Source organism: Chelonia mydas, chromosome 20 (genome assembly GCF_015237465.2).
Source record: "Chelonia mydas isolate rCheMyd1 chromosome 20, rCheMyd1.pri.v2, whole genome shotgun sequence".
NCBI lineage: Eukaryota > Metazoa > Chordata > Testudines > Cheloniidae > Chelonia > Chelonia mydas.
The window spans coordinates 17,560,795-17,587,990 of record NC_051260.2 but is presented as its reverse complement, the minus strand read 5'-3'; the positions used below and the strand labels follow the sequence as shown (position 1 = coordinate 17,587,990).

Below are 27,196 nucleotides of genomic sequence, written 5' to 3'. Positions count from 1 at the left end.
CGCTGGAGAGGGGCTGGGCTGGTGCAGGAGAGGGGCTGGGCTGGCGCTGGAGGGGCTGGGCTGGCGCTGGAGGGGTTGGGCTGGCGCAGGAGAGGGGCTGGGCTGGCGCTGGAGGGGCTGGGCTGGCGCAGGAGAGCGGCTGGGCTGGCGCTGGAGGGGCTGGGCTGGCGCAGGAGAGGGGCTGGGCTGGCGCTGGAGAGGGGCTGGGCTGGCACAGGAGGAGGGGCTGGGCTGGCGCTGGAGGGGCTGGGCTGGCGCAGGAGAGGGGCTGGGCTGGCGCAGGAGAGGGGCTGGGCTGGCGCTGGAGGGGCTGGGCTGGCGCAGGAGGAGGGGCTGGGCTGGCACTGGAGAGGGGCTGGGCTGGCGCTGGAGGGGCTGGGCTGGCGCAGGAGAGGGGCTGGGCTGGCGCTGGAGAGTGGCTGGGCTGGCGCTGGAGGAGGGGCTGGGCTGGCGCTGGAGAGGGGCTGGGCTGGCGCTGGAGGGGCTGGGCTGGCGCTGGAGAGGGGCTGGGCTGGTGCAGGAGGAGGGGCTGGGCTGGCACTGGAGGGGCTGGGCTGGCGCAGGAGAGGGGCTGGGCTGGCGCAGGAGAGGGGTTGGGCTGGCGCTGGAGAGGGGCTGGGCTGGCGCTGGAGGGGCTGGGCTGGCGCTGGAGGGGTTGGGCTGGCGCAGGAGAGGGGCTGGGCTGGCGCTGGAGGGGTTGGGCTGGCGCAGGAGAGGGGCTGGGCTGGCGCTGGAGGGGTTGGGCTGGCGCAGGAGAGGGGCTGGGCTGGCGCTGGAGGGGCTGGGCTGGCAGTGCCTGTGACCAGCCCGTCCAGTGGGCTGGGAGGTGTGAGGCGGATGAGACAGGGCAGGAGGTGGAGAGGCCAGTGGGGCTGCGGGGGGCCGGGACTGGAGTGGGTCTGTACCCTGGGAGAGCAGGGGCTGGGGTCCCGGGGTAAGCAAAGGGGTTAGCAGCGGAGAGCAGACATTGCACTGAATACAGTCTGGACACAGCCCCTGCCCCCAAGAGCTCACAGTCGAAAGAGACAAGGGGTGCAAGGAGAAACTGAGGCACCAAGTGGGACAAGGACTTGGCCAAGGCCATCCTGCGGAGCTGGGACTAGAAGCCAGGTGTCCCCCGTCAGCAGGGGCTGGGGCTCCTGCCCCGAAGCAGGCTGTGCTCTAACCAAGGGGAGGGCTCTTACCCCGCCCCTGGGGAAACTGAGGCACGGAGCAGCAAAGGGCTCTCCCTAGGGCAGGAGGGAATCAGTGGCTGAGCTGGGAAGGGAAGCTGGATCCTTCGGCTGCTAGCCCTGCCCCTTACCCACAATCCCAGCCCTCCCGCAGGGGGTTGGGAAGCAGCCCGGGTGCCTGCCCCTGAGTGGCTGCGGCGTTTGTGCTGGGAGGGGAGGGAAGTCGGGCAGGGGCCGGCCCCCTCTCCCCGGCTGAGGGTCCGGGAGCCGGCTCGGCTGGGCGCTCAGCTCTGGGGCTTGGCGGAGCCCAGGCCGGGCTTTCCTGTTCCTGCTGCACTCGGAGAGAGCGGAAGGAGGGTAAAGCCACGAGCTGGGCAGGGCTGGAGGAACCTGCCCTCCCTGCTGGCGAGGAAGGGCGTCTGACGGGGTGGGGGGGCCTTTCGGGGGCACCTCACAACCCCAGATCCGGGGGCACCCACTGCACCAAGACCCCCCCTGCAAGACACTTCCAGAGCCCAGGAGCAGCCGAGTGGCTAGAAACTTTGGCAGCCATTTGCTTCCCAGAGCGGTAGCTGCCCCGGGCCAGCGTGGCACCAGGAGGGCACTGCCAAGGGCACGCTGACAACTGAACCGTGTTGCCACCCCAATCGCACCAGCAGGTGCGTGGCGAAGGCACCGAGCCCTGGTGCTGCCCCGGTGCCACCCGGGTGTCTCTGACCTGCCAGCGTCTCTGCCAGAACCGCTTTGGCACGGCTGCCCTCCCCTGCCCAGCCTGTGCCCTGCGAGACCCGGAGCTTGGCAGACACAGCAGGGTGTGACTTGGGGTCCCCCCGGGGGTTGGGCACGGCGGCCATGGCGCAGGAGAGGAAGAGGAGAAGCTTGCCCCGGATCCCCGAGCTGGAGCTGCTGAGCAGACAGGACGACGAGACGTTTCTGCCCAGCTCCCCTGGTGCCTCCGGCGGCCCCCAGTCCCGGCCCAAGTCAGGCTCGGCCTTCAGGCCCCCCCACTCCCCCGTCTTCTTCCCCAACAACTCGCCCACCTTCCTGACGAGGCTGCGGGTGAACAGGAGCATTCAGGAGCATCACCGCAAGCTGAAAGGCTGGTAAGCAGCGGGCAGCTGGCTGTGAACCCTCCCCTGCTAGCCCGGGGGTCAGTGCCCCAGCACGCCCTCCTGCCTTCACACCCCCAGGCCTGGGCACATCACACCCCCAGCGGCACTGCCAGTGTGCCTCCCAGGCCCGGGAGAGCAGAGTGGGGCAGCCTGGGCTCTGGCAGGGAGAGCCCCCCGTACAACACCCAGCCCTGCCCGCGAGGGACACCCAGGGCTGGGTCTCCAGTGCCCCTCTGCCAAGGCTGGCAGGCTGGGTGGTTGGTGTGGCTGGACCGGATCACGGCAGCCCCCACCCTGCTGTAGGGCATGGATATGCACCCAGAGCGGCTGGGGGGGGGTCCCCAAGAGCTGCTGTCTCTGGACCGCTGCAGCATCCCGCCCTGGTCTAGTGGTTAGGCTGGGATGGAGGGGCTGGGAGCCAGGACTCCTGGGTTCTTGCCCTGGCCATAGCAAGGAAGCGCTCTGTGACGGCATTAGCCGAAGGCCCCTGTGGTGTCTGGCAGAGTGAGTGCAGCACCCCCGGTGGGTCTGCAGGGCAGCTAGGACGGGGTTTAGGGGTTTGTCGTCCACTGTCAGTCGCTCCCAGCACTTTGCTAACTTCCATGAAGCCTCTATGTCTAGTGGGGCAGGGCATCATCTCCCGTTCCCAGACTGTGGGGAAACTGAGGCACTCGCTCCAGATCACACAGTAAGTGATAGAACAGAGATGGACCCCAATAATCCTGACTGCTGGTCCCCCCACTCTAATCACTCCACTCCACTTGTCTTGCCAATTCCAGGAGTCCAGGCTCCCAGCCCCCATTCTAACTACTAGACCCCACTCCCCTCCCAGAACCAGGCTAGAACACAGGAGTCCTGGCTCCCAGCTTCTGGCTATAATCCAGTAGACCCCACTTGCCTCCCAGAGCTGGGGAAAGAACCCAGGAGTCCTGGCGTGCATCCTCCTTGCCCCCAGCTCTAACCACTAGCATCCATTCATCTCCCACTAAGACATTGCCTGAGTGTGGGCACTGCGTTTGCCCCATGTCTGGCACTGCTGAGCCCTGCCCCGTGGCTCTGGGTGCAGACAGGCCCTGCTCCGTGCAGGAAGCATCTGGCCTGGGACCTCTCTCTCCACCCTGCTGCTCCCGGGAGCTGCTCATGCTCCTTTGCCTGCCCCCTCATGGCACAGAGTCAGTGGCCAGAAAATCACCAGCACCTGGAGCTGGGGGAGCTGGTGGAAGGTCCGGCTGGAAGAGCTTTGGGGGCAGAGGAACAGCCCAGGGACCTGGGGAGACAGGTGGTCTGGTGAGAACCTGGAGGCGGGCACTCTGCCCCCTTCTCTGCCACGGCCTGCTGGGCTGCCCTGTTCTGCACCTCAGTTTCCCCTCCTGCCCGAGACAGCGAGCTCCCAGGGGTAGGGGCTGCCTCGTCGTGCAGCCCCTGGCATTGCTCTCGGTTGGCACTGCCCTTGCTGGTGTCCCTCCTGTGCCGTAGCAGCCTGCCTGGACCTCTCACGGCCCCGCCGGCTCAGGTCAGCAGCGCCCGCGACCAGTCTGGGCAGGGGTGTGGGGGGCAGCGGAGGAGGAAAACACGACTCGGGGACTCGTTGGGTGGGTCTCGCGCCGTAAAAGGGCTGCTGGAGACACAGCATCAGCTCGGAGCTGTTGAGCAACATGTAAACAAGGGAAAACGGGGCAGCTGCGTCGTGGGAGGCCTGGCCCCCTTCCATCGGGTCCTGAGCTGGGCTAAGCACCCTCCCCCCAGCTGAGTGGGGCCAAGGCCCTGCGCTGGGCCCGGGACAATGGGCCGAGAGAAATTGGGATTCTGGCTGCAGCCCCCCGCCCCGGGGAGCACAGAGAGAGCGGGGCAGCGGGAGCTCTCGTTCGTAATGAACAGGGTGGGCCAGGGCTGCCACTCGGACTCCTGGGTTCTGTCCCTGCCTGCTGTGCGCCTCACTTTCCCCTTCCTCCTTATTTAGATTGTGAGCGTTTTGGAGCAGGGGCTGCCCCTGGGTGTGTGCAGCGCCCGGCGCGAGGGGGACCCTGATCTCAGGGGGCGGGGCCTGCGCAGCACCTGGCGCAACAGGGCCAATTGTACCCCGCAGTGTGTGGGGGAGAGAGGGAGGGTTGTGCCTCCGGATGCTAGTTGCTCTAAAGCCCCTTCTGTGCTTCTCTAAAGATGAGACTCCGACGATAACAACTAACCACTAAATCCTCCAGCCCCAGCCTGATGGTCAGGTGGCCCGAGAACAACCCCAGCCGGAAACAGGAGATTCTCTGCAGGGAAGGGCTAGATACCAAGTTAGATGGGCCCATTGGTCTGGGGCTGGCGGGCCGGGGTGGTGGTTCCAGGCCCATTGGTCTGGCCCGGGGCAGGTGGGGTTCCAAGCCCATTGGTCTGGTCCGGGGCTGGCGGGCCGGGGTAGTGGTTCCAGGCCCATTGGTCTGGCCCGGGGTGGGCGGGCGGGGGTAGTGGTTCCAGGCCCATTGGTCTGGCCCGGGGTGGGCGGGCGGGGGTGGTGGTTCCAGGCCCATTAGTCTGGCCCGGGGCTGGCGGGTGGGGTTCCAGGCCCATTGGTCTGGCCCGGGGCGGGTGGGGTTCCAAGCCCATTGGTCTGGCCCGGGGTGGGCGGGCGGGGGTAGTGGTTCCAGGCCCATTGGTCTGGCCCGGGGCAGAGGGGGTTCCAGGCCCATTGGTCTGGCCTGGGGTGGGCGGGCGGGGGTGGTGGTTCCAGGCCCATTGGTCTGGCCCGGGGTGGGCGGGCGGGGGTAGTGGTTCCAGGCCCATTGGTCTGGCCCGGGGTGGGCGGGCGGGTGGTGGTTCCAGGCCCATTGGTCTGGCCCGGGGTGGGGGTGGGGTTCCAAGCCCATTAGTCTGGCCCGGGGCTGGCGGGTGGGCAGGGATCCAGGCCCACGGCTCTGGCCCAGTCCCAGCTCCTTGCATCCCAGGACGGCGGCTCTGTGGGATCAGTCCCTGCTGTGTCTGCATCTGGCCCCTCTATAAATATCTTCCCGCGCCCGCCCGCCCGCCGGGCCAGGCAGGGGAACTGAGAGTGCCGTGACAGCTCCGGAGCGCGGCTCCTGCTTCCCACTGCCGGGAACCCAGCACTGCCGCTGGCTCCTCGTGAGAGGCTGGCGGGCCCCGATCCTGCCCAGCTCTCATGGGGCTGCCCGTGCCAAGGCCTGGCCTGTGCGCCCCCTGCCCCCCGCTCCCTCTGTCTGTGGTTTGATGCCGCTGCGCTGAATCACCCACTGTGGGTTTCTCGGTATCGGCCCCAGCTGGATTCCCACGCTCGGCTCCCCTGCTGCAGGGGGTTGGGGACCAGGCTTGGCCCTGGCACCGCTCCTGCTGCCCAGCCCCCCAGCTGGGCACGGCTTTGGGTCCTGGCTGCCGCAGGCCCCTCCCCCCCTCCTGGGAACACCATGTCCTGGGCCACTGGCGGGCACAGGAAACTCTCGCACAGGCTGATTGGGGCTGATAAGGAGCAGGGGGAAGCTGGGCTGGGCCAGGCAGCCCTGCAGGGGGCGCTCTGCAGCCCGGTTTCATCGCAGAGCCGGCTGCCAGGGGCAGAAGAAGCCTGGTTGCCCTCAGACCCCTGGGCTGGGTGTCCCGCGGGGCCTGGAAAGGGTTAGAAGCAAACCCACCTCGCCCTGCCGCTGGCAATTCCTGCCCCAGTCTCAGGGCTGCCGGGAGAGCTGTGGGGTCTGATGCACTCGTGCTCTCTGGGGGGCTCCGGACAGGGCCTGCTGGGGAGTGCGGGGTGTAGGGGGGAGGCAAGACCTGGTTTTAATTTTTCCAACCATTTTCTGAGCCGGTTTCAGCGACCCCCTGCTGGGGGGTCGCCCCATGGGCACAGCTTACATTGCATTGCTGGAGCAGGGAGGTTGGACTCTCGGTTAACCCAGCCTGAGACCCCGTCACGGCCCTGGGCCGAAAACCCGAATCATGACCTGATTCGTCTCGGTTATATAGATGGGGGAGGGCGTCGGGGGGTCATTGACAGGGCTGAGCACAGGCCCTGGGCTGCTCAGCCAGGCTCTTCTCGCAGTCAGTGCGGGAAGGGGGAGAGCCCTGTGGGGGCCAAGCCGTATAACAACTTACTGCTGCTGGCAGCTGAGGGAGCTACGCCTTCCACTCAAGGCAGCAGGTAAAAATCCCCGCCAGGCAGCCCAAGGGCTTGGCATTAACCCTCTAATAGCTGAGATAGTCTCAGTCTGGGGTTTTCTGGTGCAGCTCCCCTGGTTTTGGGGGGGAGAGAAAGGGGTTTGCAGGGTGGGGTTGTTCCAGCCCCACTTCTCCCCACCACACTGACAGGAACGTGGGCTGGGGCGATAGAGGCAGGCAGGGGTTGGATCTCGTGGTTAGAGCAGGAGGGGCTGGGAGCCAGGACTCCTGGGTTCTGTCCACAGCTCTGGGAGGGGGAAGCTGGGGGGCGGAGTTGGAAGGCATCCCAGGCTGGATGTCCAGAGCCTGATCCCAGCGTAACCCCCACACCTCCCGGGGGGTAGGGCTCTGTCCCATCTAGGCCATTTAGAGATTACTGAGTCTGCTACAGCCTGAGCTAAGGGCCACGTGGCTTTTAGCTCATGCCACAGAGGCTCATGCACGAAGCTCCAGAAGCCGCAGGTTCGAGCCCGCCTGCCTCGCCCCGGGTCTGTCGGTGTCACACCGGCTGGCTTGCCGGTGTCCCCTTTCCTGGCCCAAACACACTGCAGTGCTGAGCTGGCCCACAGGAGGGCAGTGTGACCCTGCACCCCTGGAGTCTCTGCAGGGGATCTCAGAGCAGCCCCCCACCTCACCCTGCAGTCTGCTACGGGGTCATTATAAGGGGCAGCTGTTTTGGCTGCAAGCAAATGGCCGTCTCTGTATGCAACAAACCGCCAGCCTCGTGTCCCGCCCCCTGCATCATTCAGGGCCTCAGTGGCCAAGCCGGTAGAGAACCCAGGAGTCCTGGCTCCCAGGCCCCTGCTCTAACCACTAGACCTCACTCCCCAGTCAGTCCCAATGCTTCAGAGGTGTGGAGGGACCTGCCTTGCCCTGCCAAAGCTGCTGATTGCTCCGGCTTTGGGCCTAGGGGATGGACCCCGGGAGGGAGGCAGGCACCCTGGCTGCAGGCCGCATGGCCTGTAACTGACCCAGTGCTCCCCTCTGTCGCTCTTCCAGATAAGTACAGACTCTTCCCCAGGCCCGAGGCGAAGAGCCCTGGGGCTGTTTCTATCAGAGTCCTTGGCACTAGGCGGACGAAGTGGTGGGGGCTGGTCGGGGGTGAGGCGGGGCGCTGATCTCTGTCCAGCCGGCTGCACCGAGGCGTTCCCTGAGTTTGGCCTAGTGGCCTGCTAGATCTCCCAGGTAACTGGCACCTTTGCAGAGGAAGGGACCAGTCCCTCAGCTGCCAGGAGACAGGGTGTCGGCCATTCTCTGTGCAGACCCCTGCCCTCTAGGGCTCTGCAGCAATCACACACCCCCTTATCCCACCACCTAGATACTTAAGAACTGCCTAGGGGAAACTGAGGCACCCCCACAGTATTCAGAGAAACCATTAAGAACATTCCCACCTTAAAGACTAACAGATTTATTTGGGCATAAGCTTTCATGGGTAAAACCTGCTTCTTCAGACACAGGGAGTGCAAATGACAGATACAGGCATCGATACACTGACACACGAAGAGAAGGGAGTTACTTTACCGTGGAGAACCAGGGCTGACAAGGCCAGTTCAGTCAGGGTGGACGTGGGCCACTCCCAATAGTTCGTGAGGAGGTGTCAATACCAAGGGAGGGAAAGTTGCTTTTGTAATGAGCCAGCCACTCTCAGGCCCTATTCAAGCCCAAATTGACGGTGGTGTTAAGTTTGCAAATGAATCGCAGCTCTGCAGTTTCTCCTTGAAGTCTGCTTCCCAAGGTTTTCTGCGGCAGGCTGGCTACTTGTGAATCTGTGACGGAATGCCCAGGGAGGCTGAAGTGTTCTCCGGCTGGCTTTTGTATGTTACCATTCCTCATATCCGATTTGTGTCCATTTATCCTTTTACCTAGAGACTGTGCGGTCTGGCCAATGGACATGGCAGAGGGGCATTGCTGGCACAGGATGGCATAGATCACCTTGGTAGATGTGCAGGTGAACGAGCCTCTGATGGTGTGGCTGATGTGATTAGGCCCTATGATGGTGTCCCCTGAATAGATATGTGGACAGAGTTGGCAACGGGCTTTGTTGCAAGGATAGGTTCCTGGGTTAGTGGTTCTGTTGTGTGGTGTGTGGTTGTGTTGTGTTGTGTGGTGTGTGGTTGCTGGTGAATATTTGCTTCAGGTTGGGGGGTTGCCTGTAAGTGAGGACTGGCCTGTCCCGCAAGGTGTGAGAATGAGGGATCGTCCTTCAGGATAGGTCGTAGATCCTTGAGGATGCGCTGGAGAGGTTTTAGTTGGGATTTGAAGGTGATGGCTAGTGGCGTTCTGTTATTTTCTTTGTTGGGCCTGTCCTGTACTAGGTGACTTCTGAGTACTCTTCTGGCTCTGTCAGTCTGTTTCTTCACTTCCGCAGGTGGGTATTGTAGTTGTAAGAACGCTTGATAGAGATCTTGTAGGTGTTTGCCTCTGTCTGAGGGGTTGGAGCAAATGCGGTTGTATCGTGGAGCTTGGCTGGAGACAATGGATCCTGTGGTGTCTCCTGGATGGAAGCTGGAGGCATGTAGATAAGTGTAGCGGTCAGTTGGTTTCTGGTATAGGGTGGTGTTTATGGGACCATCACTTATTTGCACTGTAGTGTTTTTTACCCATGAAAGCTTATGCCCAACTGTCACGGCGTCCCCGGGCGATGCTCTGGAACTGCTCCCCATGAAGCCAGCCAGGACTCTGGGGGAGTCTCCTCTCTGGGAGCAGCCTGTCTGCAGGACACACAGCTCACCCGGCTTCCCCCTTCCTGGGTCTGACCTCGGAACATTCAGCCTCCTCTGCCCCTCCGTGCGCTTCCCACAGCGAGTCCGCCCAGGCCAGAGGGTCCTGCCCCCCAACTTTGCAGTCAGACGGGACTCTCAGCCAGCCAGTAAAACAGAAAGTTTATTAGACGACAGGAACATGGTCTAACACAGAGCTTGTAGGTGCAGAGAACAGGACCCCTCAGCCGGGTCCATTTTGGGGGGCAGTGAGCCAGACAACCCCATCTGCCCTTCACTCCATGTCCCAGCCAGCCCCAAACTGAAACTCCCTCCAGCCCCCCCTCCTCTGGGCTTTGTCCCTTTCCCGGGCCAGGAGGGCACCGGATTCCTTTGTTCTCCAACCCTTTAGCTCTCACCTGGCAGGGGGGAAGGGCCCAGGCCATCAGTGGCCAGGAAACAGGGTGTCGGCCATTCTCTGTGTCCAGACCCCTGCACACACCTGCCCTCTAGGGCTCTGCAACGATCATACACCCTTACCCCACCCCCTAGAGACTTAAGAACTGCCTAGGGGAAACTGAGACACCCCCACAATATTCAGAGGAAACATTAAGAACAGTCCTGCTTCCTCAAACCAACTCTTTGTGTGAGCTTCAGGGGGTGGGGTGGACGCATACAATCCCCCTCCTAGTCTCCGACTCCCGCTGGCTGAAGGGGTTGGTGTTTTTGGAGGCAGGTCGGGGCCCTGGCACTGAGCACGGGGTGTAATAAATCCCTGCAGAGGGCAGGGTGTGTGTGTTTCTGCTGTGCCCTGGATCCGTCCCGCCACGCTCATCATCCCAGGGAGGGACTGACAGCCCTGCCCACCCCTGCACCCAGCCTGTGGGGTGTTCTCTGGGTGGGGCTTGTCTGAGATCTTTCTGTAATAATTTAGTGACGTGTGTTTGTGTGTGTGTGTGTGTGTGTGTGTGTGTGTGTGGATGGGGGAGCTCTGGGTGGGTGGCACTTGGTGTGTGTTTGTAGGAGCGCTCTGTGTGTGTGTAGCTGGGTGTGTGGCTGGGGGGCAGGGGGAGGTGTGTGTGTGTGAGTGTGTATGTGTAAAGGGAGCTCTGTGTGTATGTGTGTAGCTCTCTTTGTATTAGCTCTGTGTGTGTACAGAGAGCTCTGTGTGTAGGTCTGTGTGTGTGTGTGTAGGGGGAGCTGTGTGTCTGTGTGTGTACAAAGAGCTCTGTGTGTGTAGGGGGAGCTGTGTGTGTCTCTGTGTGTACAGAGAGCTGTGTGTGTGTAGGGGGAGCTGTGTGTGTCTGTGTGTGTACAGAGAGCTCTGTGTGTGTAGGGGGAGCTGTGTGTGTCTGTGTGTGTACGGAGAGCTGTGTGTGTGTAGCTGTGTGTGTGTGTGTGTTTGCGTACAGAGAGCTGTGTGTGTGTAGGGGGAGCTCTGTGTGTGTGTGTGTACAGAGAGCTGTGTGTGTAGGGGGAGCTGTGTGTCTGTGTGTGTACAGAGAGCTCTGTGTGTGTAGGGGGAGCTCTGTGTGTGTGTGTAGGGGGAGCTCTGTGTCTGTGTGTGTACAGAGAGCTGTGTGTGTGTAGGGGGAGCTGTGTGTGTGTCTGTGTGCGTACGGAGAGCTGTGTGTGTGTAGGGGGAGCTCTGTGTGTGTGTGTGTACAGAGAGCTGTGTGTGTAGAGGGAGCTGTGTGTCTGTGTGTGTACAGAGAGCTGTGTGTGTGTAGGGGGAGCTGTGTGTCTGTGTGTGTACAGAGAGCTGTGTGTGTGTAGGGGGAGCTGTGTGTGTCTGTGTGTGTAGGGGGAGCTGTGTGTGTGTCTGTGTGCGTACGGAGAGCTGTGTGTGTGTAGGGGGAGCTCTGTGTGTGTGTGTACAGAGAGCTGTGTGTGTAGAGGGAGCTGTGTGTGTGTCTGTGTGTACAGAGAGCTGTGTGTGTGTAGGGGGAGCTGTGTGTGTCTGTGTGCGTACGGAGAGCTGTGTGTGTGTGTACAGAGAGCTGTGTGCGTACGGAGAGCTGTGTGTGTGTAGGGGGAGCTGTGTGTGTCTGTGTGCGTACGGAGAGCTGTGTGTGTGTGTGTACAGAGAGCTGTGTGTGTGCGTACAGAGAGCTGTATGTGTGTGTGTACAGAGAGCTGTGTGTGTGTGTACGGAGAGCTGTGTGCGTACGGAGAGCTGTGTGCGTGTAGGGGGAGCTGTGTGTGTCTGTGTGCGTACGGAGAGCTGTGTGTGTGTGCGTACGGAGAGCTGTGTGTGTGTGCGTACGGAGAGCTGTGTGTGTGTAGGGGGAGCTGTGTGTGTCTGTGTGCGTACGGAGAGCTGTGTGTGTGTGCGTACGGAGAGCTGTGTGTGTGTGTGTACAGAGAGCTGTGTGCGTACGGAGAGCTGTGTGTGTGTAGGGGGAGCTGTGTGTGTGTGTGTGTACAGAGAGCTGTGTGCGTACGGAGAGCTGTGTGCGTGTAGGGGGAGCTGTGTGTGTCTGTGTGTACGGAGAGCTGTGTGTGTGTCTGTGTGTACAGAGAGCTGTGTGTGTGTAGTGGGAGCTGTGTGTGTCTGTGTGCGTACGGAGAGCTGTGTGTGTGTGCGTACGGAGAGCTGTGTGTGTGTGTACAGAGAGCTGTGTGTGTTAGCAAAGGGAAGGGGGAGGAAACGCTCCGGGCCCTGCCATCCACAGGCTCTAGGGCCAGGGGGGCCCTTCATGATCCTCTCGTCTGACCCCTCCAGGCCTGCACCAGAGCATGGACAGAGCGGTGGGGCGGGCCCCAGCCCCTGGGGGCGTTATGCCCAGTCTGGGACCGAACCCCCCCGCCCACCTGAGCGAGCCCTGGACCCGACTGCCCATCCGGGGCGCGGGTTTAACCCACTGTGCCCGTGGCACCAGCCAGCAGAGAGAGCGGCACCCCCTTGGGCCCCGGTGCCCCCAGAACAGCTGGGGGGGGTCTAGGGGTTAGAGGGCTGGGAGCCCGGACTCCTGGGTTCCCCCCTGGGGCCAGGCCAGGTGCCCACAGCACCTCCCAGGGACTGGTCCCCCCCAGGCCGTGGGGATCTGTCCTCACGGGTCAGTAAATGAGGAGGCGGGGCTGACACGTTCCCACCCCAGAACCAGGGCAGCTGCTAAGAGCCGGAGCCGGCGGTTGGGATCTGGAGCCGGCAGGCCGGGACCCAGGGGGGCCATGGGGACCCTGTGGGGTGGCTGGGCTCTTCCTGGGCTGCCGGCACATGGGCCGAGAGGGACCCGCCCGCCCTTTCCGTGCTCGCAGAATTCCTGCCCTTTAAAGCAGAGATTATCTTAAAGTCAAGGCTCAGCGTGTGTGAGACCCGACAATAACAAACCCTCCGGCCCACTGCCCCCCCCGCAACCCTACAATAACAAACCCTCCCGCCCACTGCCCCACCCGCAACCCTACAATAACAATCCCTCCGGCCCACTGCCCCCCCGCAACCCTACAATAACAAACCCTCCCGCCCACTGCCCCCCCGCAACCCTACAATAACAAACCCTCCCGCCCACTGCCCCCCCGCAACCCTACAATAACAAACCCTCCCGCCCACTGCCTCCCCCCGCAACCCTACAATAACAAACCCTCCCGCCCCTGCCCCCCCAACCCTACAATAACAAACCCTCCCGCCCACTGCCCCCCCCCGCAACCCTACAATAACAAACCCTCCCGCCCACTGCCCCCCCCCGCAACCCTACAATAACAAACCCTCCTGCCCACTGCCCCCCCAACCCTACAATAACAAACCCTCCGGCCCACTGCCCCCCCCAACCCTACAATAACAAACCCTCCCGCCCCTGCCCCCCCCCCGCAACCCTACAATAACAAACCCTCCCGCCCACTGCCCCCCCGCAACCCTACAATAACAAACCCTCCCGCCCACTGCCCCCCCACCCTACAATAACAAACCCTCCCGCCCCTGCCCCCCCCCGCAACCCTACAATAACAACCCTCCCGCCCACTGCCCCCCCCGCAACCCTACAATAACAAACCCTCCCGCCCACTGCCCCCCCGCAACCCTACAATAACAAACCCTCCCGGCCCACTGCCCCCCCCGCAACCCTACAATAACAAACCCTCCGGCCCACTGCCCCCCCCGCAACCCTACAATAACAAACCCTCCCGCCCACTGCCCCCCCAACCCTACAATAACAAACCCTCCCGCCCACTGCCCCCCCCCGCAACCCTACAATAACAAACCCTCCCGCCCACTGCCCCACCCGCAACCCTACAATAACAAACCCTCCCGGCCCACTGCCCCACCCGCAACCCTACAATAACAAACCCTCCCGCCCACTGCCCCCCCCAACCCTACAATAACAAACCCTCCTTCCCACTGCCCCCCCCAACCCTACAATAACAAACCCTCCCGCCCCTGCCCCCCCCAACCCTACAATAACAAACCCTCCCGCCCACTGCCCCCCCCGCAACCCTACAATAACAAACCCTCCCGCCCACTGCCCCCCCCGCAACCCTACAATAACAAACCCTCCCGCCCCTGCCCCCCCCAACCCTACAATAACAAACCCTCCGGCCCACTGCCCCCCCCCGCAACCCTACAATAACAAACCCTCCGGCCCACTGCCCCCCCGCAACCCTACAATAACAAACCCTCCCGCCCACTGCCCCCCCCCCAACCCTACAATAACAAACCCTCCCGCCCACTGCCCCCCCCGCAACCCTACAATAACAAACCCTCCTGCCCACTGCCCCCCCCCAAACCCTACAATAACAAACCCTCCCGCCCACTGCCCCCCCCGCAACCCTACAATAACAAACCCTCCCGCCCACTGCCCCCCCAACCCTACAATAACAAACCCTCCCGTCCCTGCCCCCCCCGCAACCCTACAATAACAAACCCTCCCGCCCACTGCCCCCCCCAACCCTACAATAACAAACCCTCCGGCCCACTGCCCCCCCCGCAACCCTACAATAACAAACCCTCCTGCCCACTGCCCCCCCAACCCTACAATAACAAACCCTCCCGCCCACTGCCCCCCCAACCCTACAATAACAAACCCTCCGGCCCACTGCCCCCCCGCAACCCTACAATAACAAACCCTCCCGCCCCTGCCCCCCCCCAACCCTACAATAACAAACCCTCCCGCCCACTGCCCCCCCCGCAACCCTACAATAACAAACCCTCCCGCCCACTGCCCCCCCCAACCCTACAATAACAAACCCTCCCGCCCACTGCCCCCCCAACCCTACAATAACAAACCCTCCCGCCCACTGCCCCCCCCGCAACCCGACAATAACAAACCCTCCGGCCCACTGCCCCCCCGCAACCCTACAATAACAAACCCTCCCGCCCCTGCCCCCCCCAACCCTACAATAACAAACCCTCCCGCCCACTGCCCCCCCAACCCTACAATAACAAACCCTCCCGCCCACTGCCCCCCCAACCCGACAATAACAAACCCTCCCGCCCACTGCCCCCCCCAACCCTACAATAACAAACCCTCCCGCCCACTGCCCCCCCGCAACCCTACAATAACAAACCCTCCCGCCCACTGCCCCCCCCCAACCCTACAATAACAAACCCTCCTGCCCACTGCCCCCCCCCAACCCTACAATAACAAACCCTCCCGCCCACTGCCCCCCCCCAACCCTACAATAACAAACCCTCCCGCCCACTGCCCCCCCGCAACCCTACAATAACAAACCCTCCCGCCCACTGCCCCCCCCGCAACCCTACAATAACAAACCCTCCCGCCCCTGCCCCCCCCCAACCCTACAATAACAAACCCTCCCGCCCACTGCCCCCCCGCAACCCTACAATAACAAACCCTCCCGCCCACTGCCCCCCCAACCCTACAATAACAAACCCTCCCGCCCACTGCCCCCCCAACCCTACAATAACAAACCCTCCCGCCCACTGCCCCCCCCGCAACCCTACAATAACAAACCCTCCCGCCCACTGCCCCCCCGCAACCCGACAATAACAAACCCTCCCGCCCACTGCCCACCCGCAACCCTACAATAACAAACCCTCCCGCCCACTGCCCCCCCCGCAACCCTACAATAACAAACCCTCCCGCCCACTGCCCCCCCCAACCCTACAATAACAAACCCTCCTTCCCACTGCCCCCCCCAACCCTACAATAACAAACCCTCCCGCCCCTGCCCCCCCCAACCCTACAATAACAAACCCTCCCGCCCACTGCCCCCCCCCCCGCAACCCTACAATAACAAACCCTCCCGCCCACTGCCCCCCCGCAACCCTACAATAACAAACCCTCCCGCCCCTGCCCCCCCCAACCCTACAATAACAAACCCTCCGGCCCACTGCCCCCCCCGCAACCCTACAATAACAAACCCTCCCGGCCCACTGCCCCCCCGCAACCCTACAATAACAAACCCTCCCGCCCACTGCCCCCCCCTGCAACCCTACAATAACAAACCCTCCCGCCCCTGCCCCCCCGCAACCCTACAATAACAAACCCTCCCGCCCACTGCCCCCCCCGCAACCCTACATAACAAACCCTCCGGCCCACTGCCCCCCCGCAACCCTACAATAACAAACCCTCCCTGCCCACTGCCCCCCCCGCAACCCTACAATAACAAACCCTCCGGCCCACTGCCCCACCCGCAACCCTACAATAACAAACCCTCCCGCCCACTGCCCCCCCCAACCCTACAATAACAAACCCTCCCGCCCACTGCCCCCCCCCGCAACCCTACAATAACAAACCCTCCTGCCCACTGCCCCACCCGCAACCCTACAATAACAAACCTCCGGCCCACTGCCCCACCCGCAACCCTACAATAACAAACCCTCCCGCCCACTGCCCCCCCCAACCCTATAATAACAAACCCTCCCGCCCACTGCCCCCCCGCAACCCTACAATAACAAACCCTCCGGCCCACTGCCCCCCCCAACCCTACAATAACAAACCCTCCCGCCCACTGCCCCCCCCAACCCTACAATAACAAACCCTCCCGCCCACTGCCCCCCCCCGCAACCCTACAATAACAAACCCTCCGGCCCACTGCCCCCCCCCGCAACCCTACAATAACAAACCCTCCCGCCCACTGCCCCCCCCGCAACCCTACAATAACAAACCCTCCCGCCCACTGCCCCCCCCGCAACCCGACAATAACAAACCCTCCCGCCCACTGCCCCCCCAACCCTACAATAGCAAACTCTCCGGCCCACTGCCCCCCCCGCAACCCTACAATAACAAACCCTCCTGCCCACTGCCCCCCCAACCCTATAATAACAAACCCTCCGGCCCACTGCCCCCCCCGCAACCCTACATTAACAAACCCTCCGGCCCACTGCCCCCCCCTGCAACCCTACAATAACAAACCGTCCTGCCCACTGCCCCCCCCAACCCTACAATAACAAACCCTCCGGCCCACTGCCCCCCCCCGCAACCCTACAATAACAAACCCTCCGGCCCACTACCCCCCCCTGCAACCCTACAATAACAAACCCTCCCGCCCACTGCCCCCCCCTGCAACCCTACAATAACAAACCCTCCCGCCCCTGCCCCCCCGCAACCCTACAATAACAAACCCTCCCGCCCACTGCCCCCCCCGCAACCCTACATTAACAAACCCTCCGGCCCACTGCCCCCCCGCAACCCTACAATAACAAACCCTCCTGCCCACTGCCCCCCCCGCAACCCTACAATAACAAACCTCCGGCCCACTGCCCCACCCGCAACCCTACAATAACAAACCCTCCCGCCCACTGCCCCCCCAACCCTATAATAACAAACCCTCCCGCCCACTGCCCCCCCGCAACCCTACAATAACAAACCCTCCCGCCCACTGCCCCCCCGCAACCCTACAATAACAAACCCTCCGGCCCACTGCCCCCCCGCAACCCTACAATAACAAACCCTCCCGCCCACTGCCCCCCCCAACCCTACAATAACAAACCCTCCCGCCCACTGCCCCCCCCGCAACCCTACAATAACAAACCCTCCCGCCCACTGCCCCCCCCCGCAACCCTACAATAACAAACCCTCCTGCCCACTGCCCCCCCCCCGACAATAATAAACCCATAGCTGCTGAACAGCACTGCACTTTGGAAGGGGAGTGGGGGCTGGTGGTTAGAGCAGGGGGCTGGGAGCCAGGAGTCCTGGGTTCTTGCTCTGGCGGGGGCTGGTGGTTAGAGCAGGGGGCTGGGAGCCAGGACTCCTGGGTTCTTGCTCTGGCGGGGGCTGGTGGTTAGAGCAGGGGGCTGGGAGCCAGGACTCCTGGTGTCTATCCCTGGCTCTGGGAGGCGAGTGGGGGCTGGTGGTTAGAGCAGGGGGTGCGGGGTGGGAGCTCGGACTCCTGGGTTCCACTTCTGACACACCGTGTCCCTGGCACAAGTCTCTTCCCTGCTTTGTCCATCACTTTGCCCCGCGTGAAAGGAGGCGACTGGCCTGGCTGCGGGTGCTGGTGTGTGTGCACACGCGTGTGCGAGCCGGGATGGCTGTAAGGCACTTTGCTCCCCTCTGGCACAACCGGGGGCTGTGCGTGCGAGCGCCTGTGAACTCGGAGTCTTTGGCTTGTAGCCCCCCGAGTGTCCCCACCAAGCACCGCCCCGGGGCCAGGCCAGGCGGAAAGGCCCATGGGGGGCCCGGGCTGGCTCCGGGGCGGGGTGCTCTGCGGGGCCTGGCGCGGAGCCGTGACCCCCTCGGGCACCCCGGAGAGCCCAGCCCCCCCTTGGGAGCCCAGCCCCCCCTTGGGAGCCCAGCCGCTCGCCCCCACCCCCGGCTCCCCCGGGGGTCCCAGCCCCGAAATCCGCCGCCGGGCTTTGCAGCCGACCGCGGCCCCTCCCCGGCCAGCTGGGCGCCCGGGGCCGAGCCGAGCGCTACCGGGGCGGCTGCGGGTCTGTCCCGCCGGGAGCCGCCGGCCCCCCATGCCCGGCCTCTCGCCCGGCGCTTCCATGCCAGCCCGGGGCTCCCCCGGACTCCTGGGTCCCCCCCGGGCCATGCACTTCTCCTTCAGCGAGGCGGACGTGGGGCGGCACCGGCTGGGCAAGTCGGGGAGGTCGGTGAGCGCGGGGGGGGTCCCCGGGGGGCGTTTGTGCGTGTGTCAGCGGGGCCGTGCTGGGGTGAGTGTGCGTTTGGGTGCACTGATCATGAATGCGCGTGTCCCCACGTGTCCGCTCCTGGTGAGCGTGTGCGTGTTTGTGCGCCCATTCGGGGGGGGGGGTGTTTGTGTGCGCGCTCTCGGGGGCGAGTGTGTGTTTGTGTGCGCTCTCGGGGGCGAGTGTGTGTTTGTGCGCACTCGGGGGCGAGTGTGTGTTTGTGCGCGCTATCAGAGGCGAGTGTGTGTTTGCGCGCGCTCTCGGGGGCGAGTGTGTGTTTGCGCGCGCTCTCGGGGGCGAGTGTGTGTTTGCGCGCGCTCTCGGGGGCGAGTGTGTGTTTGCGCGCGCTCTCGGGGGCGAGTGTGTGTTTGTGCGCCCTCTCGGGGGCGAGTGTGTGTTTGTGCGCCCTCTCGGGGGCGAGTGTGTGTTTGCGTGCTCTCGGGGGCGAGTGTGTGTTTGTGTGCGCTCTCGGGGGCAAGTGTGTGTTTGTGTGTTTGTGTGCGCTCTCGGGGGCGAGTGTGTGTTTGTGCGCGCTATCAGAGGCGAGTGTGTGTTTGTGCGCTCTCGGGGGTGAGTGTGTGTTTGTGTGCGCTCTCGGGGGTGAGTGTGTGTTTGTGTGCGCTCTCGGGGGCGAGTGTGTGTTTGTGCGCGCTCTCGGGGGCGAGTGTGTGCGTGCGCACTGTTGCCCCTGGCAGGGGCCTTTAGGACAATGCTGCCCAGATCGATACCCGTGACCCTGTCCTGCCCCTGGCTGTGTGCGGCCTGGTTAAACCCTGACCTTGGGGTGGGGGGCAGGAAGGGGGCTCTGGCTGACTCCTTGGGGCTCATCCTCGGTTCCAGCTGCCGCCCGCTGGGGTCTGAGGGGCCGGAGCCCGAGCCTCGAGGCCGCCAGTTTGAATCTGCTTTGGTCCCTCGCCTTCCGAGGCCACTCAGTGACCTGAGTTTGCCAGGTCTCGGCTGCAAGTGAATGAGCCTCTTGATTGGCAGCTGAGGTCCGCACGGGCGGAGCCGCTGGGCCTTTCCCGGGGGGGTGCTGGGGGCTCAGGGGGTGGGTGTTGCGTGCTGAGCCCCTGGCGCTGACTCTGGGCTGGGTGGTTCTGTGGTGCCCCCCGCGTCCCACGGGATGCCCAATGCAGGTGAGAAACAGGGGGCCTGAGGGGCTAGATCCTTGAGCAGGGCCCTCCCTGCCTTGGTGGCCCTTGGCTTGTCCCTTCCCCGAGCCAGGAGGCAGCTGGTGCCGGTGGTGAAATGTCAAGCAGGAAACTGGAGCCAGGAGCTATATTTACACCTGGCCTGGCTCCGCTTTCCCTCACCCCCAGGGGCTTGGCTTCCTCCAACGCCTTGTTTACCCCTTGTGCCGCTCCAGGGGCCAGAGGCTCCAGCGATGGGCGCTAGGTCCCAGCGACCACCCGGGGGACAGAGTAGCGGGGACGGGTGGCTTTGGGGTGCTCAGGGCTGGCGCTTCCTTCGTCGCCGGCTCCCCATTGCACCCGGTGACTGAGCCGGGGGAGGGTGCCCTGGAGCGGCCGTGAGCCCCCTCCCCACTGGCTGTTGGTGGCAGGTGGGAGTCCCCCTTTGCAGCCCTGGAGCAGGGGCTGATGGGACAGGCCCTAGGCTGGCATGGAGAGCAGGGGTGCGTTTCACAGGACGCTTCACATAAAGCAGGGCCTTGGGGTTAGTGGTACGGGGGGGGGGCAGGGGGCAAGCGCTGGGCTGGGAGCCGAGACGCCTGGGTTCTATTCCCAGCTGTGCCGCCGATCTTGGACAAATCAGTCCGCTGCTCTGTGCCTCAGTTTCCCACCTCTGTTTAGACGGGACAGGAGCTGTTTCTCACTCCATGTCTGGGCAATGCCCGGCTCAGCAGGCCCTGATGTCGGCCGGGGTCTGAGCAACGCCCGGCCCGACGGGGCCTGGTCTCGGCCGGGGTCTGGGCAACGCCCGGCCCGACGGGACCTGGTCTCGGCCGAGGTCTGAGCAACGCCCGGCCCGACGGGGCCTGGTCTCGGCCGAGGTCTGGGCAACGCCCGGCCCGACGGGGCCTGGTCTCGGCCGGGGTCTGAGCAGCTCCCGGCCCGACGGGGCCTGGTCTCGGCCGGGGTCTGAGCAGCTCCCGGCCCGACGGGGCCTGGTCTCGGCCGGGGTCTGAGCAGCTCCCGGCCCGACGGGGCCTGGTCTCGGCCGGGATCTGGGCAACGCCCGGCCCGACGGGGCCTGGTCTCGGCCGGGGTCTGGGCAACGCCCGGCCCGACGGGGCCTGGTCTCGGCCGGGGTCTGGGCAACGCCCGGCCCGACGGGGCCTGGTCTCGGCCGGGGTCTGGGCAACGCCCGGCCCGACGGGGCCTGGTCTCGGCCGGGGTCTGGGCAACGCCCGGCCCGACGGGGTCTGGTCTCGGCCGGGGTCTGAGCAGCTCCCGGCCCGACGGGGCCTGGTCTCGGCCGAGGTCTGAGCAACGCCCGGCCCGACGGGGCCTGGTCTCGGCCGCGGTCTGGGCAACGCCCGGCCCGACGGGGCCTGGTCTCGGCCGGGGTCTGGGCAACGCCCGGCCCGACGGGGCCTGGTCTCGGCCGGGGTCTGGGCAACGCCCGGCCTGACGGGGCCTGGTCTCGGCCGGGGTCTGGGCAACGCCCGGCCCGACGGGGCCTGGTCTCGGCCGCGGTCTGAGCAGCGCCCGGCCCGACGGGGCCTGGTCTCGGCCGGGGTCTGGGCAGCGCCTGGCCCCTGGTCTGTGTTATGGGTCTCTAGGAGCCATTGTCGTATGATCTGGTTTCTGTCTCAAGCAGCTCCGGCATTGAGGGCCCAGCTGGATTCTCATCTTTCCGCCCCAAAACAGCCTCGCTGTTGCTGGCATTGACGTGAGGGGGGCCGTGCCCGGGGTTCAGTCCCTGCCAGCTCGGCCTGGGCCCGGCGGCCCTGGGACCTTGCTGGCTGTGGGCAGAGACCGGCTTCCAGCAGGGCAGGAGAGCGTTTGCCGTGCTGCGGCCGGGGCCCCGGCTCGTGCGCCTGGGGCAGCGTCTGCACGAGGGGTTTGCACTGGTGCCGTGGCTGTGAAGGCTCCTGGTCCAGCCAAGGCCCGGCTGCGTTTCCCACCCTGCTCCCCGGCGCTGTCCATGCAGGGGGGGCTGCGCTTGGTTTGTGCGACCGGCCGGGGGTCGGGGGGGAGCTGGAAGCACGGCCAGGGAAGGGGGTGCATAAAGTTAGTTCTCAGCCGTCCTGTGGGAGCTCCGAGCCCATAGTCCGTCAGGGTCCCCCCACCCCCCTTCGCGAGTGCTGGTTGTGCCTCGGGGGGCCTGGTCCCCCGTTCGGCGGGTGTCTCTCTGTAGCCTTGCGCCAAATCCCCTCTGACTGGACCCGATCTCCCCTGCCCGGACGCCGGGGTTCTTACGGGCTTTGCCTGGACTGTTCCCACAGGTGTCTCTCTCGTAGCCCTGCCTGCAGCCAGCTTCCAGGAGCCTGGACTGAGTCCAACCCAGACCCGGACCTGTCCCCCGGAGGCCCCAGGGAGAGGGGTCAGTGGCAGGGCCCGGGTGGGGCTGGCTCGTGGGGGGCGGGAGGAGAGCAGAATGTGCTGAGCCAAAGCCTTGTTTATTCTGGCTTCACCTTTCTCCAGCAGCCTCAGTCCAAAGCCCTGTGCAAATATCCACGCGTTCAGCTTCACAGAGCAGCTTGCACAGGAGCCAAGCTTGTTCCACGGGTGGGGAAACTGAGGCACAGGGAGGGGAAGGGACTTGGTCAAGGTCACAGATAGTAAGTGGAGTAGAAAAGGAGCCAGGTACCCTGACCACCAGCCCCCCTCCTCTCACCACTAGACCCCCCTCCCTTCCCCTCTCCTCCCCGAGCTGGGGTTAGAACCCAGAAGTCCTGGCTCCCAGACCCCTGCTCTGACCACCAGACCCCCCTGCACTCCCAGAGGCACCCGTTGGTCTGTTCCCAAGACCAGCGCTTCCTTCTTCTCTGTATCCTGTTGCTTTAGGTCCCATCGGTGTTTTGCAGCCCTCCCAGCTCATCCCGGCTGGTCCCCCCCTCGCCCCCGGGCCAGCTGCTCTGAGCTGGGGAGCTGGGCTGGGCTGAGTGAGGGGGCGTCGGGCCTTATGAGGGCCCACCCAGGGCCAGCTGGTGCCTTGTGCATTGGCTGCCCCTCAGCATCCGTCCACTGGGGCATGTAGGGGTCCCCACGGGGGGGTTGCCATGGGGCTCTGCACATTGTGGGCACAGAGGGCCCCATCCATGGCTCCCTCCTGTCCTGTCAGCCCTGGGGATTGGGGTGGGGAATGCCCCCCCCCCTTATGTTTCCTCTGCCTGTCAGGAGCTCACAGCTGCCCCCCCCCCCCCCATACAGCTGCGGCTGGCCCCAGGCGCTGACCTGGCATGAACTCCAGCAGAAGAGTCCCTCCCCCTCCAAGAAACCCAACCCCACCCAGCCCTAATTGCAAACAGCTGGAGCAGCCAGAACCCTCCCTTCCAACTCTGGGGGGCCGGGGGTGGGGCAGCTGGCTGGGTAGGTCCCTCCCCCTTTCTTCCCAGCCAGCCCACCCCTGGAGCCATGTCAGCCAGTGCCTCCCATACCCCCCCCCCCACATTTCTATCTACCTGGCACCCCTCACTGGCCTATCCAGGCCCCCCAGTCATCAGGGGATTTAGCCATTTTACAAATGGGGAAACTGAGGCATGGAGCAGGGCGGGGACTTGCCCAGGGGCACCCAGCAGGGAGGCGGCAGAGCATGTCTCCTGAGCCCCAGCCCTGTGCTCCATCCGCTAGTCCAGGCAGCTCTCCTCTCTCGGTTGCAGTGGCCCCATCTGGCTCTGGCTAGCCCAGGGGTGCAGGGCGGCTGGAGGCCTACGGCCCTGATCAGTCGCGCCCTTGTCCCCAGGCTCCTCCCTGCTTCTCCTGGGGCTGATAACGCCCTGCGTCACCCCAGGGCTCCGTAATCTTATCGCTTCCTGTGTACCCCCCCTCGCTGGCCTCCCCGGGATGACGTCAGCTCCTGCCCCGCGTCAGCTGGGAGGCAGCCGCCAGGCAGTGCTGTGACCTGCCCGCCCCGGCCCGCAGCGCGGTGTGAGTGCCGTGTGAACAATGCACTGATGTGTGTGTGCAATTCACCCAGGGAGCCAGGCCTCCTGGGGTCTCTCCCTGGCTCTGCCACGCTCCTACTGTGTGACCCTGATCAAGTCCCATCTTCTCCCTGTGCCTCGGTTTCCCCAGCTGTACTCTCCATCACTCTGGGGGCAGCCCTGACCCCGTCTCCATAGCCAGCTGGGCCCAGCACGGAGCTGCTCCGGGGCCGGGGGTCCCTTCCTGCCAGCACCTGCCCGCTGGGGGCTGGGCACATGGCAGCTCAGTTGCTGATGGGGCAGGTTGGATGGATCCAGGGCTGCCCCAGGCTCCCCACTGGGGTGTGTCCCTGGCAAGGCTGGCTTAGGGCTCTGACCCTGTGACCCCCTGCCCCTCAGGGGATAAAGGGAGCTCCGGTGCTGGCCTCAGGCCCACCCCTGCCTGGGCCTCCCCGTGCCCTGTGGGAGGCTGAGAGGGCTGGGGAGGGGACTGGGTGGCTGCTGCTAATGATGCCTAAGGAGTGTGGGTTACTAAAGTGGGGGGTCAGCGTCACAGCTGGACAGGCCGGGGAGGGGCGGGTCTGAGCTGGGACAGGCACGTCCAAGCCCCTGTGCAGCCGGATCGGGGCGGGGGAGGCTGAGGCAGGTCAAGAGGGGGCGTGGGGGGGTCCTGTGTGTGTCGGCCCCTCCCCCACTCCCCCCAGCAGAGCTGGCCAGGGAGACTGCATGGGGCTTATTCTGTGTGTGCCCGCAGTGGGTGTGCACAGGTGTGTGGGACTGCAAAGTGTGCGGGTGTGCACAGGTGTGGGGGGGCACATGGGGGTGCACGGGGGTGTGTGTGCGGGTAGGTACGGGGGTGCACGGGGGTGTGTGCATGGGGGTGTGTGTGCGGGTAGGTGCGGGGGTGCATGGGGGTGTGTGTGCGGGGGTGCATGGGGGTGTGTGCGCGGGGGTGCACGGGGGTGTGTGTGCGGGTAGGTGCAGGGGTGCACGGGGGTGTGTGTGCGGGTAGGTGCGGGGGTGCACGGGGGTGTGTGTGCGGGGGTGCACAGGGGTGCGGTTGTGCACAGGGGGGTGCGGTTGTGCACACACACGGGGGTGCCAGCGGGACCAGCAGCAGCGGTCGGGGCTGAGCTCTCAGGCCTGGGAGCAGCCAGACCCCAACTCTGACACGGCCCCGGCTGAGCTCGGGCCCCCGGGGCCGGGCGGCTCCGTCCCTGCTCTGCCGCGTGAGCACTTGGGGGTGTCTCCGCTGCTCGCTCCCTGCCCCTCCCACAGCCTCTGCAGCCCCACCCCGGCCCCCCACCAGCCCCCCACCGGCCTGGCAGCCGGGGGCTCGCTGCTGCTTGTGGGGCGAGTGAGTGTGTGTGGCGGGGAGGCTGCAGTGGATCCTGCCCCTCCCAGGGCAGTGGGGGGGCTGGCGGGGAGGGGGGAGCCGTGCTCGTGCCCCCCCAGCCTCCCACCCTCCTCCTGGCACCATCAGCAGCCGCCAAAGGGTTAAACTCTGGGGCTGAGTCACACAAACACCTGGAGCCCCGGAGCAGCTGCTGGCATCACCTGGCACCGCTCCCCTCGCCCCGGGACGCCCCTGCCCCTGGCAGCAACTGGGAAGAGGGGCAGGCCTCACCCGCCCCCCGCCCCCTCAGCTCACAGAAGAACCGGCAAGACCAGCTTGGGGGGGGGGGGGTCTGAGCACAAAGCTGGCCCCTCCCCCCACTCTGTGTGTTTGGAAATAGCATTGCCAGGATGCTGGTAGGCAAAAGAGGCCCCCCCTTGCCCCCCTGCCACCCCTCAGCACCATGATAGACACCCCCTAGCCCTGCCGGTGCCCCTCACTCCCGACCCGCAGCCCCCTGCTAGCCCAGCCCTGCCCCCCCAGCTCTGCGGGTGCCCCTCACTCCCGACCCGCAGGCCCCTGCTAGCCCAGCCCTGCCCCCCTAGCCCTGCCGGTGCCCCTCACTCCTGACCCGCAGCCCCCTGCTAGCCCAGCCCTGCCCCCCCAGCCCTGCGGGTGCCCCTCGCTGCCCGTTGTAGCAGCTGGCTAGGTTAATAGCTGCCCACCCCTGGGGGCGGGATGGGTCCCGGCAGACTTTCTGCCAAGGGGACCTGTGGCGGGATTCGGGGTGAGCTCTCTGCTAGGGGGCAGCTAGACACCAGGCGCTCCACAGAGCTGAGTCTCCGCAGGGTGGGAGGGCTTGCCCCAGGTCACCCAGCAGGTCAGAGCTGGGGACAGAACCCAGGTGTCCTGAGCCCCAGGCCTGTGCTCGGACCGCTCCCTCCAGGGGGAGGAGCCCAGCTGGAGATCCCCAGGCCAGGCCCCTGCCCACCAGGTTCAGTAGCCCCGTGGTGAGGGGGGCTGGGCCCCCAGGGAGAGTGGGGGAACCTTTGCCCGGGCACACACGTGTCTCTGGGGCACAGAGTGGTCCTCCCTGGGGGGCACTGCACCTGGAACCCCCCCCCCCCGTGCCCCAGCTCCTTGCCTGGCTGGGCTCATCGGGAAGCCCCCTCCCACGCCCGCAGCCCTGCTGCCCCCCAGGCCCCCCACTCCCCCTGCCAATCCCTGTGCTGCCAAACTCCCCAAGCCCCATGGGTGCCAGAGATCCCCGGGGGGGGGCACTTAGATGAGAGCAGCCAGCCCCTCCCCCCACGGTTCCTGGGGCAGCCAGCAGGGCTGTAGCTGGGGGGGAATCGGGCCAGGGGCTGAGGGGGCCTGACCTGAGATCCAGCCCCCCTCCCCCCGGGACACCCAAATCGGGGGGGGGGGGCAAACGAAGTGTGCAAGCTCACATGTGAGTGCATGGGAATGCGTGTGCAATGAGGGTGTGTGTGTGCACCACTGCCCTCTGCTGGACACACTGTGTCACGGCAGCTCATGTCCCCTGGGCAGACTCCTCTGGGGAGCTGGAAAAAGGCCACATGAGGGGGATTTACTAGCGAGCGGGTCATCGCTTTTCAGCTCAGGCCGGGCTCGCGGGGGCTGCATGGCATGGTGGGGGAGGGGAGTGGGGCGTGACGGGGGAGGGCTGGGGGCCGCTGGGCATGGTGGGGGAGGGACAGGGGACTGGGCGTGGTGGGGGAGGGGAGTGGGGCGTGACGGGGGAGGGTTGGGGGCCGCTGGGCATGGTGGGGGAGGGGCAGGGGGACTGGGCGTGGTGGGGGAGGGGAGTGGGGCATGACGGGGAAGGGCTGGGGGCCGCTGGGCATGGTGGGGGAGGGGCAGGGGGACTGCGCGTGGTGGGGGAAGGGAGCGGGTCGTGACGGGGGAGGGCTGGGGGGCACTGGGCATGGTGGGGGAGGGACAGGGGACTGGGCGGGTTGGGGGAGGGGAGAGAAGCGGGGTGTGACAGGGGAGGGCTGGGGGCGCTGGGCGTGATGGGGGAGGGGCAGGGGGACTGGGCGTGGTGGGGGAGGGGAGCGGTGCATGATGGGGGAGGGGCAGGGGGAATGGGCGTGGTGGGGGAGGGGAGCGGGGTGTGGTGGGGGAGGGCGGGGTGGCACTGTGCATGGTGGGGGAGGAGTAGGGGACTGGGCGTGGTGGGGGAGGGGAGCGGGGCGTGACGGGGAGGGCTGGGGGGCGCTGGGCGTGGTGAGGGAGGGGCAGGGGGACTGGGCGTGGTGGGGGAGGGGAGCGGGGCGTGACGGGGAAGGGCTGGGAGGGAGCTGGGAGTGGTGGGGGAGGGGAGCAGGACGTGGTGGTGGAGGGCGGGGTGGCACTGGGATAGTGGGGGAGGGGTAGGGGACTGGGTGTGGTGGGGGAGGGGAGCGGGGTGTGGTGGGGGAGGGCGGGGCGGCACTGGGATAGTGGGGGAGGGGCAGGGGACTGGGTGTGGTGGGGGAGGGGAGCGGGGTGTGGTGGGGGAGGGCGGGGTGGCGCTGGGCGTGGTGGGGGAGGGGAGTGGGGCGTGACGGGGAGGGCTGGGGGCCGCTGGGCGTGGTGGGGGAGGGGCAGGGGACTGGGCGTGGTGGGGGAGGGGAGCGGGGTGGCA

The 27,196-nt window shown here is 65.4% G+C and overlaps 1 protein-coding gene across 6 annotated transcripts in view; it reads left to right on the top strand.

Annotated features, from left to right (window-relative positions):
• Positions 1–27,196, top strand: part of PDE4A (phosphodiesterase 4A) — a 112,561-nt gene that overhangs the window by 59,583 nt on the left and 25,782 nt on the right. Inside the window, exon 1 of one of the 6 annotated variants that reach the window (XM_043532483.1) lies at positions 1,307–2,275. The exons of 2 other annotated variants lie outside the window; for them this stretch is intronic. In XM_043532483.1, coding sequence (XP_043388418.1) covers positions 2,025–2,275 — 251 coding nt within the window. In that variant the 5' untranslated portion in view covers positions 1,307–2,024. Of the gene's footprint in view, positions 1–1,306; positions 2,276–17,918; positions 18,121–27,196 lie in introns of those variants that run through there. 3 more of the 6 variants (XM_037887960.2, XM_043532482.1, XM_037887963.2) reach the window with 3 other exon arrangements.